Source organism: Vigna unguiculata, chromosome 1 (assembly GCF_004118075.2).
Source record: "Vigna unguiculata cultivar IT97K-499-35 chromosome 1, ASM411807v1, whole genome shotgun sequence".
Lineage (NCBI taxonomy): Eukaryota > Viridiplantae > Streptophyta > Magnoliopsida > Fabales > Fabaceae > Vigna > Vigna unguiculata.
The window spans coordinates 4,882,522-4,899,153 of NC_040279.1; the positions used below are offsets into that span (position 1 = coordinate 4,882,522).

The window sequence follows — 16,632 nt, forward strand, 5'->3', positions numbered from 1 at the left end:
AAATACACATACATACTATTAAGAAGATATAAACGAAAATATTTATAAAAAATTCATAAAAATCAAAGAGAAAAATATTTTTTTATTAAGAACGACAGACAAAATTTACAAAAGTAGAAAAGAGAAAAAAAAAATTCTATAAGCAATGTTACGCTATTTAATTACACACCAAAATATTTTTTTTATTAAAATATATGTGATCTTTTGAATAAAATTGTCAGCTATTAATGTCTTGACAAATTTGTTCAGAAAGAGGAAGTGCAATCTTCACCGCGACTTGAACGCCGGCGACGACTGAGAGAAATTTTCAAACGGACAAAAAATGTCGCTTGTCGATTACGCTTCCTCTTCAGACGACGATGTTCCAGAACCCAATGAAGAAGAACGCAAGAAAGAGGAGGAACCCCAACCACCCCCTCCTCCTCCTCCTCGTTCTCAGTAATTTCCTTTTTCTTTGCTTCTTCACTAAAGTTATTCTTATTGCTTTGTGTTTTTATGTCCATTTATTTTTGAAGTTTTTCATTTCAGCATTTGATTCTGTAGAGTTATAGTAGTTCTTTATTTTGGTAATATACCAATAGTTTTTCTGTGTTCATTCGCAATTGTTAATGTTGTGGTTGGCATTTTTAGGTTTAGAGTCAATAGAATACTAACTGTTAATGTTAGGAGTTTTATTAATTATTGTATTAATTTCTACTTTATTTAATGAACAATGATATACAAAGAGGGGACTATGACCGGAGTGATGTGGATTGCTTGAGAGCATAGCGACAGTAGTGAAGTATGACAGTAGTAGAATCCAAACCGAAGAGTAAAAGGAAAATAAGGCAAAGGGGTTGGGATGGTTTACATAGTTAGACGTGGAATTGGCTTGGTGGTTAGCTTAAAACATATGAGAGGTATAGAAGGTGAGGTAAAGGAATTCGGAATTCTTGCTATGAGAAAAGTGAAAAACGTAGTAGTTAGTTTAGGCTTAATACAATCTGGGGGAAGAACTTGTTTCCCTTCTTACACCTGCTAACTTATTTGAACTAAAAGATGAATTCTTTATGGTTAACTTTCTGGTTTAATCTAGTTTTTAGCTGAAGACACGGGTGGGGAATGATCACTGCCGAGAATTCCCTAATAGAAGCACAATTAGGAAATAGGTGGGGTGAAAACATCTAACTGATGATGATAGGAAGTGACTAAGATACTGTAAAACTAAGAAAAGCTACCAGTGAATAACCATCGAAAGCTAGAAGATAAACATTGACATTTTTCATTGATTGATTGTAGGAAAGAAGAGTACACTTGAGAGATACCAACAATTAAATGGTGACCTACAAGTGTCACCAAGTAACTTTAGGGAATTAAATATAAGATCCTTGATCCACTTAATTTTCCTTCTTTTAGGCATCTTTAGGCCCATCTTATCAAATGATCCTTTTATTAACTAGAAAGTAACTATAGGCCTAATTCAACTTTATAAAAATGACTTGTAGGGTGAGATTTAATTTTTATATAATATAATTTGGCTATATCTCTAGTTGATGTGGTATCTCTAATATATTCTACACAAAGAATGTGTTACCATAATTACCATAGGTCACTACACTTGAGACTGAGACTTTGAAATATATGAGTAGTGGACAATAGTACCACTCTCCTTCTCTTCTATTTATAATGAAGCAAGTACATATGAAAAGACTACTCTAAGATACTAGGCATGATTAGATGCAGCAGTAGATATGGCAGTAGTGGGTTTCCCACACTCAACACCCTATACATAGGGTTAATGATACAATAGGTAATAATTCTAACACTCCCCCTCAAGCTGGAGCATACAAATTGTATGAACCAAGCTTGGAACAAATGAACTCAATCCAAGGTCCCCTTAATGACTTGGTCAACACATCTGCAAGTTGGTCATTTGACCCAACGAACTCAGTACAAATTTCCTTGGTCATCAATTTTTCTTGAACAAAGTGGTAGTCAATTTCTATGTGTTTAGTTCTCTCATGAAACACTGGATTTGATGCAATGTGGAGAGCAGCCTGGTTGTCACAGTACATCTTCATGATCTGAATTTCACAGAAGTTAAGCTCTCGAAGAAATTGCTTTACCCATATAAGTTCACACGTGAGAGACGCCATTGCCCGATATTCAGCTTCAGCGGTGGATCGAGCCACTACATTTTGCTTCTTACTTTTCCAAGAGATAACATTTCCTCCAAGGAGGACACAATATCCCGTAGTAGAGCGTCTGTCAATAGGAGAGCCTGCCCAATCAGCATCACAGTACCCAGAGATTTGAACATTTCCTTTATCTTCATATAGCAAACCTTGTCCTGGAGCTTTCTTGAGGTACCTTAAAATACGGATGATGGCATTCCAATGTCCAATACATGGAGTCTGCATAAACTGGCTAACAATTCCAACTGCGAAAGATAGATCAGGCCTCGTAATAGTGAGATAAATTAACTTTCCAACGAGCCTCCTATATCTCTCTGGATCGGAGAATAATTTGCCTTCTTCTGTTGTTAACTTCTGATTTGGGTCCTTAGGACTCTCTACTGGTCTGTAGTCAATCATACCTGTTTCTTGTAATATATCAAGAGCATATTTCCTTTGAGAGATTACAACTCCATCTTTTGACTGAGCTACTTCAATGCCCAAGAAGTATTTGAGGCTTCCGAGATCCTTGGTTTGAAAATGTTTACACAAGTGCTCCTTCAGTTGAGATATTCCAGTAGTATCATTTCCTGTAATAACAATATCATCAACATATACTATTAGGTAGACACATTTCCCAGGAGAGGTATGTTTGTAAAAGACTGAGTGATCTGCCTCACTGCGTCTTAACCCAAATTTCTGAACAATGGAGCTGAATTTTCCAAACCAAGCTCGTGGTGATTGTTTGAGGCCATATAAAGATCGATGCAATTTGCATACCATACCAGACTCCCACTGAGCAACAAACCCAGGAGGTTGCTCCATGTAAACTTCCTCCTCAAGATCACCATGAAGGAAGGCATTTTTGATATCCAATTGATGAAGCGGCCAGTGACGAATTGCTGCCATTGCAAAGAATAGGCGAATAGTAGTCATCTTGGCCACGGGAGAGAAGGTGTCACAATAGTCAAGGCCATAAACCTGAGTGTACCCTTTTGCAACCAATCGGGCTTTGAGTCGATCAACCTGACCATCGGGACCAACTTTAATTGCATACACCCATCGATAACCAACAACCTTCTTGCCCGAAGGGAGGGGCACGAGCTCCCAAGTATGATTGCTTTCAAGAGCCTGCATCTCTGCAATCATGGCTTGTCGCCATCCAGGATGATCAAGTGCTTCAGTCACATTTTTGGGAATAACAACAGAAGACACTGAGGATAAAAGTGAACAATAGGAAGGAGATAATCGGTGATAGCTAAGAAAATTATAAATAGGATGTGGATTTCGAGAGGAACGAGTACCTTTTCTGAGAGCAATGGACCAACCTGAATCACCTTCACCAGGAGTCGTGGGATCAAGAGACGAGGGAGAAGAATCTGAAGTAGGGGATTCACCATGTTCTTGAACAACTGGACTAGTCGTCGGCGTCCTGTGTTGGAGAGAATCAATAGGTGGAGATGATGGCTCAGGAGGACTTTGGTCGAGACTTGGAGTGACAGGGACATTGGAAATATTGTACTCAACCACGGGAATAGGAAGGACTTGCTGTATGACATGGACATCTTGAACAGATGGAGAGAAGTAAGGGGTCTGTTCAAAAAATGTAACATTGGCAGACATGTAATATTTCTTGGTTTCAGGAGAGTAACATCGATACCCTTTTTGAAGACGTCAGTAGCCCAAGAAAACACATTTGAGAGAGCGAGCAGAAAGCTTGTCTAACCCGGGAGACATGTCATGAACAAAACATACACAACCAAAACTCTAGGAGAAGTGTGAAAGAGAGGATTTTCTGGAAACAGAATGGAGAAAGGGACCTTATGATTAAGAGAGGAAGATGGCATCCGATTAATAAGAAAACCTGCAGTTAAGATGGCATCTCCCCAGTGATGGACAGGAACGTTGGCACTAAGCAAAAGGGTACGAGCAGTTTCAACTAAGTGTCTATTTTTTCTTTCTGCTATACCATTTTGTTGTGGCGTATGAGGACAAGTAGACTAGTGCAGGATACCATGGGAACTCAAAACATTAGAAAGAGCAGACGAAAAGTACTCTTTGGCATTGTCATTTCTTAAGATTTTAATTACTTGACCAAATTGATTCTTGATTTCATTCAAAAAGGATGTGAAGAGGGATAATAATTCAGAACGATCTTTCATAAGATAAACCCAAGTACATCTCGAATATTCATCAATGAAAGTAACAAAATACCTAAAGCCAAAAGATGAGACACGACTAGGTTCCCAGATATCGGAATGGATGACAGAAAAACTAGAAGTACACTTTGATTGAGACCTTTTAGGAAAGGTAGATCTAACATGTTTTCCTAGTTGACATGACTCACATTCTAAAGTCTGGAGACTACTAAGTTCAGGAAACATTTTCTTTAACTTGGATAGGTGACGGTGACCAAGCCGTTCATGTAACATTTTAGGATTGAGAGCTGCAAGACATGACACCCGTGGACGAGATCCAAAATGGTATAATCCGCCCGCTTCATATCCTTCTCCAATCTGTCTCCCCGAGCCGCGCTCCTGTATAACAAAAGATTTGTTATCGAAGGTTACAGAGCAATTCAATGTTTTGGTTAACTGACTTAAGGAAATTAAATTGAAAGGACAATTAGGGACAAAAAGGACAGATTTTAGATTTAAGGACGGAGATAAGTTGGCTTGACCAACTCCCTTTAAGGATGTTTTAGAACCATTCGCAAGGGTTATAAAATGAGATTTTTCTTGGAATGAAATGGTTGAGAACAAGGAGGTATTACCAGAAATGTGGTCAGAAGCACCAGAGTCAATTACCCATGAATTGTGACCTTCCATGGATTGAGAGATGCAAACAGTTGATGTACTTGGAGCTTGAGATGATTGTGCCAAGCTGTTGGATTTGAGGCGTAGGTACTCTTGATACTCGTCCTCAGTGAACTTGGAGTCAGTAGTCTCTGCCTGGGAGACATTGGCTGTTTTGGCAGGAAATCCATGTAAAGTGTAGCAGTTTTCTTGGGTATGACCTATCCTTTTACAATACGTACACTGAGGACGCCCACGACCTCCACGTCCACCTCCTCTAGTTCCACGACCTCCTCTTCCTCGGGTGGCGACCATGACAGATGGTTCTATTACAGCAAGAGTTTCTGGAGTTTGAAGAGCTGGAACACATATCATGCGGGAGATCAAAGTTTCCATGGAAGGAACCTCATGAGAGGTCAAAATCTGATATCGGATATGATTAAAGTCTGGGTGTATAGCGCGGAGGATCATTACCATATAGTACTTGTCAAGCTTTTTCTTCATTTCATCTAGAGAATCGACTTCCAAGAACATTCGAAGTTCTTCCACAGCAGCTTGAGCGTCATTCATGAATGAAATCATATCATGGTTAGTCATTTTCATAGATGCCAACTTGTTCGCTGAATCATAGAGGCGATGAATATCATTTGCATAGATATTCTGAGTTCGCTTCCAAAACGAGTGGCAAGTTTTGAAGGCCCGTAGGGACATCAAAAGTCGTGGTTCCACCGATTGCCACAATAGAGCACATAGTTGGAAATTTGCTTGTTTCCACTGTTCAACCTTTTCAGAAGGAACGTGGCTGCCATCTTTCTCAAGGTGGTCATGATGTCCTTGACCGAGAAACCACATCTCGACGGCAGCGGACCAAGATAAGTAATTTTGGCCATTTAGTTTCTCGGAAGTAATGCAGGGGCTTTCGGAGAATGAAATAGCACTCCCAGTACCTCCAGTGGCCATGATATGATCAAGAGAATAAACAAAAACAGAGAGGATCTCGGAAACAGTGAAACAGTGACGATTCTCGAATTCGAAAGTGACGATTTCCACAAGGGGTGCTACTGGACTTCACTGGAATAGAGGTTTGAAGGTCAAAACGGGTAGAGGAAGCTCCAGCGACGGCGAAGGAGGTGGCGCGACGACGAACCGGTGACTGGAAGGCGGCGCGTGAGCGGCACGCGCCTGACTGGAGCGAACAGAGATGATGCGCGTGGAGGCGCGTGGCGACGGCGCTGCCTGCGACACCGGCGGGGTTGGCTGTCGCGCGGAGAGGCGGTCCAGATCCGGTGGTTTCCGGACGGAACTGCGTCGGTAGACGGCGGCGGATGGCGGCGGACGACGGCGGACGGCGGCGGACGGCGGCGAACAGCGGCGGACAGCGGCGGAGGACTGCAGACAATGGCGGATAGTGTTGAAATGTTGTTTGACAGTGTTGGGTAGTTCAGAAACGAGGTTAAACAACTTGGACAGCCGCGGACAGCGGCAGTGACTAACGGCGATCAACCGCGAACAGCGGTGACGGACCAGATGAGACAGAAACCAGAGCGGGATCGACCCGTTCTGATACCAACTTGAGACTGAGACTTTGTAATATATGAGTAGTGGACAACAGTACCACTCTCCTTCTCTTCTATTTATAATGAAGCAAGTACATATGAAAAGACTACTCTAAGATACTAGGCATGATTAGATGCAGCAGTAGATATGGCAGTAGTGGGTTTCCCACACTCAACATCCTATACATAGGGTTAATGATACAATAGGTAATAATTCTAACAACTACCAAGAGGTCCCATAGGTTGAAAAAACCATCTTCCAGGTATCGTTTTGTGAGTATGTAACCTTGACTAATGGTGAAGAACTTGAGTGTTTTCAAGAAGCTTTGGACAGTGAAGAAAAACAAGAGTGGTTGGATATAATGCAAGATGAGATGAATTCTTTGCACGATAATCACATTTAAGACTTGGTAAATTGCCTAAGGCCAAAAGGGCTTTGGAGACCAACTGGATTTTCATGGTGAAACTAAATGCTAATTTTACATCTCCAAGGTGCAAGGCCAGATTTGTGGTGAATGACTTTAGACAGAAGCAAGGTGTTGATTTCAATGAGATTTTCTCACATGTGGTGAAAATGTCATCCATTAGAACTGAGCTAAGTTTAGCTGTGGTGAGAGGGGTATTCTAGGCTAGAAGTGTGAGTGAAAAATCGTAGCCCTGTTAGAGACAAAAGAGGGAGAAAATTATGTTGACGAAGTCATTGAGCCAAATCTATAAAATTGCGATTCCTGTTTTGTTCACCATTAGATCAGGTTGAAACTTTGATAGAAGGTTCATAGTGTATGGTTTTTCATTTTGAATGTTGGGATTGTCAATCGGAGGTTTGAGGTTAAGAAAGCAATCCTGCACTGTTGCTGTGTTTTAGGCTCTCTTTAATTGTTCATCATATTTGAGAGGATTATTGCTTTATGTATTGGTTGGTTGTAGGCAAACTTGTGCTTTTGATTCAACTCTCTTGTACACATATATGATCGTATTGGAGCTAGATCGATTGGCTTGTGCCTGTGAGTTTTTACCAGTAGTAAGTATCGTGCAATTCACGATACGATACAATTCTCGTTGGCGATGATACGAATCGCATGAAGAATTGTTTTTTCTCACATAATTTAATTTTTATGTTACCTTTTTTCCCAATTATTTGTGTGGATTTTGTACAATAGTTTCTTATGGAAAACTACCAAACTTTTTTTTGGTAAAAGGTGTCACAAATCTAGAAACATATAACTATTCAAGTGATGATTAAGTCAATAAGTAATTGCTCATTAACCTCTTCTAAAATCTTAAACCAGTGGAGTGGTTACTTGTCCCTGAGATGGAAATGTTTTTCTTAGAATTCTATATTTTTCCATTTTGTTATTCATAGATCTTACCTATGTATCTCTTCTAATTATAGTTTCATTCTTTTGTAAAAAAAACAATGTAATGTATACTTTTTTCATGATTTTTGCATAAGATACATGTTAACCATAAAGAACCATCATAACTGCATCAGTGAGCTAGATCTGTAAAAACTCTGCTTTCCTGAAAAACACAAAAAAAGAAGAAGAAAGGATCTGCAGATAAAGGCATGCTTTATATGTGTCTTCTCAGTGTTCGCACCTGTGTGATTTGGAGTCTTATGCAAAGTGTCAACCAACATAAACTATTAGAATTTCACCTTTCTTGATCATCATTGTCCTCTAGTCTCAATATGAATGTTTTTTTTTAATATGTAGGACTAAATCTGGATCTTCGTCAAACCAGCAACTAGAAAATAAACCTCACTCATCTCTGACTTTAGTGGAGAAACTTCCTGATGCTTCTCTTCTTTTGGATGCACCCACTGTCTCATCAGATCTGATGAGTGCTAGTGACCACTTCTCTCGAGTTGCTGCAGCTCAAGCTGAAAATGCTTCCCGGAAGAGAGACTCAAATGGAATGGCCTCCTCCACTGTTCGTAGTAAAGTTCCCAAGGGAAACTTGCCTCATTCAAGGAACGTTCCAGAAACTTCTGGTGGTATGCTACTTCCACCACAGATCAGTGGAAGGTTCGTACTCATTTGTTGACAGATAGTGGTCTACATTTTTTCTTATTTGTGCATTTGTTGTTACTCCTTTTTAGAAGTTAAGTTTGTCTAATTTTAAATTTGATTAGTAGATCTTGAATTGATGCATGGGGTCACGTGAGGTGAATTTGCACGTTATGCACTTAGATTGAATTTTAAATGAGCTGTGCCTATCTGTTTATAATTTGCATATTGATTTCATCAATTTAATGCTGGCATTTTCACTTTTCTATTGTTTTTGTATACTTGTTATTTTAGTTTTGTTGAGACAATGGGGAGATTTTAGTCTAGAAGCCTACTTTAAAGTGAACCCTTTTAAGCAGGCTAACAAACTACTGAACAATAGTTGTAAACTTGTACGTAGGTTGGAGCAGGTTTAAGCATTTAAATTAAATATACTAACAAATTTATAATTTCAAAACATTATTTTAAAATTTAATACAATAATTATAATGAGATTCTTATGCTAATTATTATTATTTGCTTTGAATGGCCTAAAGCCTAGCCTTTGTGAATCATTTGACCTAACTTGTTTGGTAAATAGGCCTTGCTTGAGTTGGCCTCTTGTAAACCCCAAAAAACCATCTTGGGCTATTCCTATCCGTAGGTTGAATTCTCCAAAAATTGGGTAAGGAATCCGTCCCTGCTAGTAAAAGAGGCAATGGCAGGAAAGAAGTGTCTTATCTTGGGAATCATTTGAGTAGAAGTAAGTTAGTTAACAACAATCTTGGCTTCTTAACTATTCTTTGTGAAAAGAAAATCATATTTACTCAAGTCATGATCACCTTCTATTAAAGAAATTCTGTGGGTAATTTTGGAAGTTTGGTTTTGGAAGGAAAGGTAAGAGATGGTAATTTTTTCATTTGTAAGAAATAAACATTATCTAATTTAATAATTTTGTAAGGTGAAACTAAAATTGTAGATTATCATGAATTTAATGTCCTAATCTTTTTTTAATCGTTATATAAATATTATAACTCTTAATTTCAAAACAAATGGTTTCGCTTTCCTATCCTTTGCCTTCAAATCCCCACTCTTAACTTAAGAACTCTCTTAAGAAACTTTGAACTTTGAAAAATGCTTGAGTAATCCTGTCAATCTTTGATTAATGGTAACAGAAAATCAGAAATAAAATAAGATTTTCATTCCCCCTCAAGCAGGTGGATATTTAAGAGATATAGGTAACAATAAGATAGGTGTTGAATTTGAACCTTTGAAAATTTTCTATTTTGGAGTTCGAAACTTTTATGATAGTTCCTTTACCATTACTTGGTTAGGATGCAAGTTAGCTAAAATAATTAACTTTTTGATACAGGGAAACAGTTTAAATAACGTGCTTTGATGTTATTATTAATAGGTCTTATATAAGGTTGGTACAAACAATATTTCACGTGCAAGTTGTTCTTCAAGTAGCTTATCTTTTAGATATACAAATTTTAGACATCAGATATTTTGTCCATTCCAAATCTAGGACTTTTCAGCTGTTACATTTCACAAAATTAGTAATTAAAAAACAAATGAGATAAAAGAATAAGATGTTACTGCACAGTATTCTTAGATTGGCTCATCCAAACAATTGTTGGCTGCAGTTGAGAATCAGAATAATATACATGGTTTATTATTATAGTAATTCACTGTTTATCTTATAGGCAACAAAACATCTTCTGTTCGTGCTAAATAAATATAATGAATCTGTATAAACTCATGTAAGTTGTAGATTTGGATACATAAACTCATTTAATGTTTGTGTTCTCTATTTTATCGTAGTAACAGGGGCAACATGACAAAATTGCCTGCCTGGTAGATCCATTGTCCCTAGAGAAGTTCTTTATTTATTTATTTTTTTATTTTTTTTGTGAATCATGTATGTATATATTTGGTTTGCCTCTTTGATAGTTGCCTCTGGTGAAACTTTTTCTCCTCTGTTGACCTCTCGGCCCCGGCTGCTGCGTTTTCTCTAACAACTTTTTGCAGTTGGAGTGTCAGCTCTGCTTGTGCAGTGTGTCTGTTAGGGACCTAGAAATAGTGATGAAAGAACAATACAGAAAAAGAAGCAAAGATAAAGTCTTGTACTGTATTATTCACTTTACATGTCAGAATAGGTTTTGTTAACATGTTTGCTGGGTTCTCTCTCGTATCAATCTTCTACTGCTCAATCCTCTCCTTTGTGCAAATGAAGTGATACTTAATGTTATGAATCTAGCCCTTGGCCTAGCAAATGGCACTAAGACTACAAGGCCCTTCCGCCAAATATTCTCCTTCACACCTTCAGAGTCATACTCTCTATTTCAATAGTTGACAAAGAAATTGTAGGCTGCAATGTAATCTTCCAATTGACTAACGAGTTGCCAATTGTATAATCATACCTATTCACTGATTGCCACCATAGTAAAAATCCAAATAACTTGCAAGGGTGGACAACATCCCACCCTTGTAGATCAGCCCCATATTAGAAGTACCCTTACGGTACTCGAAGAAGATACACTTCATGGAAACCAATGCCCATTCCTGTGATTTCCCATGTACATACCCACCACACTAATTGGTTGTGCAACCTTAGATCTAGTGTCCACCATTTCATACATCAAACTCTTTAGTGCACCAACATAAGGAACATAGGACATGTATTCCTTCTTTGTTTCAGATTGAGTAGTATTGGAGTAGACAGACGAGTAATTGATGTCAAAGGAGTCACAATTGACTTGGAACACAATGTGACAAAGTAATCAATGATCTTTTGAATGTGATATCCCTGACTCAAATTTTTTGAAGGATTAGGTGTGTTCAAGAAGCTGGATAAAGGTGTGAAAGGGAAGCCAAACAAACTAAGTAAAGGAATGTAAACACCCTTGGCTTGTGCAATGAGTTAGGTGCATGGACTAACTCTAATTACTATGTAGTTGGAGTTAGCTTCTAGAATATTCTAACATATTTAAAAGCATAATTAGAATTTTTATTCTATGCACTCCAATCTCCTTCACGGGATTCTTTATTCTTCCTCTTGTCACTCTCTCTAGAGGAATCTTTATCTTTTGTTTGTCCTTTGTCTTCAAATCTTTGATGCCCTTTTGATGTTCTTATCACTTCCATGACCTATTTTTGACTCCTTCCTCCCTCCCTCCACCGACAACCAAATGCACTTTATCCCCAACTCCACCCTAATCAATGTACATCTCTACTAGTACCCACATTTCCAAAAAGGGGAGATTGAAGGTCAATGTGCATCCCATTGATCCTCTTAGCTAGTAATCAAGATGGAACTTGGTGTGTCTCTTAGATCTATTATTTTTTTTTGATTGTAATTCTATTATTTTGTTCCTCCAAATGTGGGTGATCATGTAAGGGAATCCTTCTAAATGTCGAGTTTTAATGAATATGGTGTTCAATACTGTCGAAGATCCCACATCAACTAAAGATATGACTAAATTACGAATGTAAACCTTATCTTACAAGCTGATTTTGTGAGGTTAAGTTACTATAAACTCACTTTCTAAGGTGATATCAAGTCCTACTCCAGCAAAGTTTGTTGAATCTATCATACAACCTACTATTGAATTATTTACAACTATCTAGTTTCACAATCGAGAAACACTTCTATTTTCAGAATGAAGATTTGTGTTGGAGATCTCATATAGACTTGAAATCTGACCAAATTATAGTATATAAGTTAGTGTAAATTTCACCTTGTAAACTGGATTTGTGAGGTTGAAATACACTTAAAATCTACTCACTTAGAATATGATTGGGTTACTTAGACTATAGTTTAAAATGCAATAGAAATATTGAAATTGTTGTTTAGTTTTATTTTTTCTTATTCTCTTTTTTCTAAGGGTCATCCTTGGTGTAATGGTAAGGTTGTAGTCATAACCTAGTTGTCGTGGATCTAATCCTGGAAACAACCAAGTAATGACAAAGTGTTGCAAAAACGGCCCTGGTCATTGAGCTGGTCAAGACATTGGATCAATGGGCCAAGAGTGGATCACTAATTAGCTGTGTTGATCTAGTCTGCTTTAGCAAAAGTAAAAATAAAAATGTATTATATATGTTTAACATAATTTGACAACTCTAACCTAAAATTAAAGTTTTTATAATAATAAAGTACTAATATATGAAATGGCTAATAAAGTTCAAGCCAATTTGATTTAAAAGTTCAATTTAAAAATATCATTATGGTCGGACCAGTCAGTTTTGATTTTATAACTATGAAACTATCACTTCCTCCAAACATGCTACAGATCATCTGCATATGCTATATGTATATTATCAGCACATGCGAGATGTATCTGTTCGAGATGCATATAATTTCGAGCGATAATCATTCCAAAATCCTAATCTCTATGTTTACTGCTTTGTTTTAGGCAATGCTAAAGCTGACTTAGCTGAGATACTAGTTTGTCTGCTCTTCAAATTCTCGTCATTGAAATGTCTTTTTGTGTATTATTTGTATACATGTGTGTGTGTGTTTTTGTGTGTGTATTCATGGATTTCTGATCTCATAATTTCAGGCAAAACATTGTTACAGAAGACATAAGCAAGCTCTTTGTTAAGAAACACCGCTGACATTTACGTCGTAGAAGTTTGCATAATGAAATCAGTGATGGGTAAGAAATGCACCCGAGTATGTGGCACTCTACCTGGTTGAAAGTGCTTTCTTTTGTAGAATGTGTACTCGTTTAACTTTTAAGCTTGTTTATATCAATAGGTTGTACTTTTGTCTAGTTGATCATAGCCAAGTAAAAGAAAATGGAGCGCAAAACCTGTTATGGGTTATTTGCTTCACGGCAAATGAATTGGGTTTTGTTATAATTTAGCATTCTTGAGAGTACTATGGATGATATTTCCATGCTTTGTTCAAGTTTTATAAATATTCGCCGTCCTGCAAGGTATTTTCAGAAGGTAAAAGCCCATGCATAAAGTATGTGAACTTGTCTTTCAATTATGGTTCACATTTCCTTTAGTTAAACTCTGATATGATCTTCATTTTACAATTTTTCAGCCCCTTCCTCTCTTATCAATCTATCAATATATATATATATATATATAGATAAGATATATATAGAGAGAGAGAGCGCTTTGAAATGATGATTAGGCTATACGAGATAATTAGAGACCAATTTGAGACCCCACTACTCTATTTATAGCCTCTACAATGCTTATCAAACTCACTTGTTAACCTGTAAACTTGTCTACGTCTTTCACAAAGACCCATTGTTTGAGTTGATTGTTAAGCAAACTAGCTTATGTGTGTACTTATTTTGTTTAATTATGTTATTGAAATATTGAATTAGTTTGTTATTTCTATATATTTTTTTTTCATATAAAGTAAACTCTTAATATGATCATGTAATTGAATTTGATAACCTTGCTCTATACTACACGACAAAAACATCGCTATCACATCCTCACATATACCATATTCTTGATGATTCCAAGATATTCAAATATTAGGGTAGCTCACTTCTGGTAGCATTTACCTTGTTATGCTTGGATATGTTATTTACTCGCTCACAATTAAGCACCATAAAGAGTTAGGTAGATTGATTATCTAGTATATTATTAGAGTGCAATCCTTCCTAAATGAAATAAAAGTCCCAGTCTTATCCCCTTTCATTCTAGACTGAAAAAGATTTTTAGAAGTTGTAAAAAGAAATATTCTTGTAGAATTAAGTACTTTTATAGTGACTCCTATTATTGAGAAAAACTAGGTACTAATGGTTCAACTAAGTATTGAACCATTGGATCTCTCTAATAACTAAGGTAAAAAATTGATCTTTAAAACAATGAAATAATGTTGCGTCTAGCCAATGGATTAGAGTTCATTAGAAGAGGAGGAGGTATAGACCCTTGAGATCAGTTTGAAGAAGAAACGAATTTTGGAAGAGCCTATGGTAAACTTCCAACTGAATCTATTTAATTCATTTTAGTAAAACAAACAAAGTCCCTGGAAGAATGTTGATAAGAAATTGAATAAAAGGTCAAATAAGTTGTTGAAGATGGATTTCGTAAAGGAGGTCACTTACATAGACCTTAACACAATCAACTCCAAGGATACAAATCGTTTGTGGTCGACACCAAAAGAGCAAACAATCTTCTAATATTTTAAATAGCTTTTTCTTGTTCACCGCTCAGGTTTGTTTCCTCTTCGTTCGTTTATGTTAGGAATAACTCAAATGTGAGTCAAGGTACTACATTGTTTAGAAAAGACAACATTAAATATTATATAAGATGAAAGGTCCATAACTCCATTGTCTTAAGGTTTTAGGTTAAAAGTGGTGTCAAATGTTTTATATGTGTAAAACTAATGTCATGTATATATACATACATATATATATATATATATATATATATATATAATCACAATTTTTCGATGACTGCAACCCCATATGAAATACATAAACTCAATAGTGGTATAAAAGTCGATGGTTCAGAATGACTGACCATATAACCATAACAAAAAGGATCACCATATGATGATGATTCGGGTGATTGACAACATAACCATAACAAAAAGAGGTCACCATACACCTAAGGAAAAATATACCATATGAAAAGAAAAAAAAAAGGAACTCACCCTTGAGAGGAGATTGTCACGAAAAATCTAAGTGTGAGTAAAAGTCTCACCTTGTCTAGAAAAGACAAAGTTAAACACTATATAGGATTTGCATTAATGTTTTGGGTTAAAAGTGGTGTCAAATGCCTTATATGTGTAAGACTAATGTCATATATATACAATCACAATCTCTCAATTACTAAAACCCATATGATGAAATATAAATCCAACAGTGTAAATAGCTCTTTCTTTGTTGTCTTCATTGTTTTTGCTCACCATTTGTTGCGTGACCACATTGTTTGGTTGTTTTTCTATAATGACCATCATTGTTGGACTTAGTTCTCGTTCAAGCACTACACTCCTAGATTTGTATTAAAATTTTATATGATGATATGTTTGATTTATTTTTTATTGTATGTGTCATGATAAAAGCATGAAAAATGTATATTTAATGTTAGAAAACAATAGAATTTTTTTTTAGAATTTTCTAAATAGTATAGGTAAGTGAAATAAATCTATGAAATGTAAAAAAAATGGGAGACAAATACCTAAAGAAATAGAAAAGAGATAGTAAATAGTGAAAAATTGAAATTGTTGGGATCCCTAACCTCTTCCCCTTCATTTAAGGTTTACAACAAAAGTTATGATCATTTCAAGCATTTTATCCACTAAATCTTTCCAAAACAAAACATATGACAAATATGTGCAATGTAACACTCTATAAACAAATATATAATAGTAGAAGTTAGCACAAAAAGTAAAAAATAAAAAAATTGACTCAAAAATCACGTTCTACCTAGTTTTAATAATTTTTTTCAAAATTATTACTAGAGGTAAAAATTGAATTTTTGTGTTGCTCACTTATAGTTCAACCATGTTATCTTTGTTGTTAACTCTTGATTTAAATTTTAAGGTTGTTTAAAAGAATGTAAGAACTACTAAAATGATTCTTTTTTTTAAAATTCCATAGTAGATTGGATGAAAAAATCGTAGCCTATTCATGATTATATACAAAAAATTTATTGTCTATAGTTATGAATAAACTATGATTTTTCTTATCCAAATGTAGCCTATAATTTATCATAGGCTACAATTTTCCAAGAACTATGGTTGTTATGTATTATAGGCTACAGTAACAATAGCCTATAATTTATCATTTTTCTATACTATGCATAGATATAGTACGATTCATTAACCATAATTTAACATTGAAAATAATCGTAGTCATATCCATTTGTTGCACTAGTGTAACCAAATCATAAAATATGACAATGTAAACATTATTAAAACTACAAACACTCTAATGTTGTAAAGTACAAGATGAGTATTCTTTGGACTTCACTACTCTTGGTTAAAACTAATTTTGTTTAGAAAGGTTATTAGTGTGGAATAACATCGTTCTTTAAAAGATCTTTGATGTAGAAACATCTTCATGAGATCCTCTTGTAAGACCAATTAAAAGAGCATTTTCTACAACATAAAATAAGCATTTGTAATATTAGAATTGTACCATGAAATGCTTAAGATCATATA

General features: G+C 36.0%; 1 protein-coding gene across 1 annotated transcript; it reads left to right on the forward strand.

Annotated features, from left to right (window-relative positions):
• Positions 1–212: 212 nt before the first annotated feature.
• Positions 213–13,473, forward strand: LOC114193171. Its single transcript, XM_028082885.1, has 3 exons — positions 213–438; positions 8,220–8,531; positions 13,055–13,473. The coding sequence occupies exons 1-3, from the start codon at positions 323–325 to the stop codon at positions 13,107–13,109; spliced, it is 483 nt and encodes a 160-aa protein (XP_027938686.1). The 5' UTR covers positions 213–322; the 3' UTR covers positions 13,110–13,473.
• Positions 13,474–16,632: the final 3,159 nt, after the last annotated feature.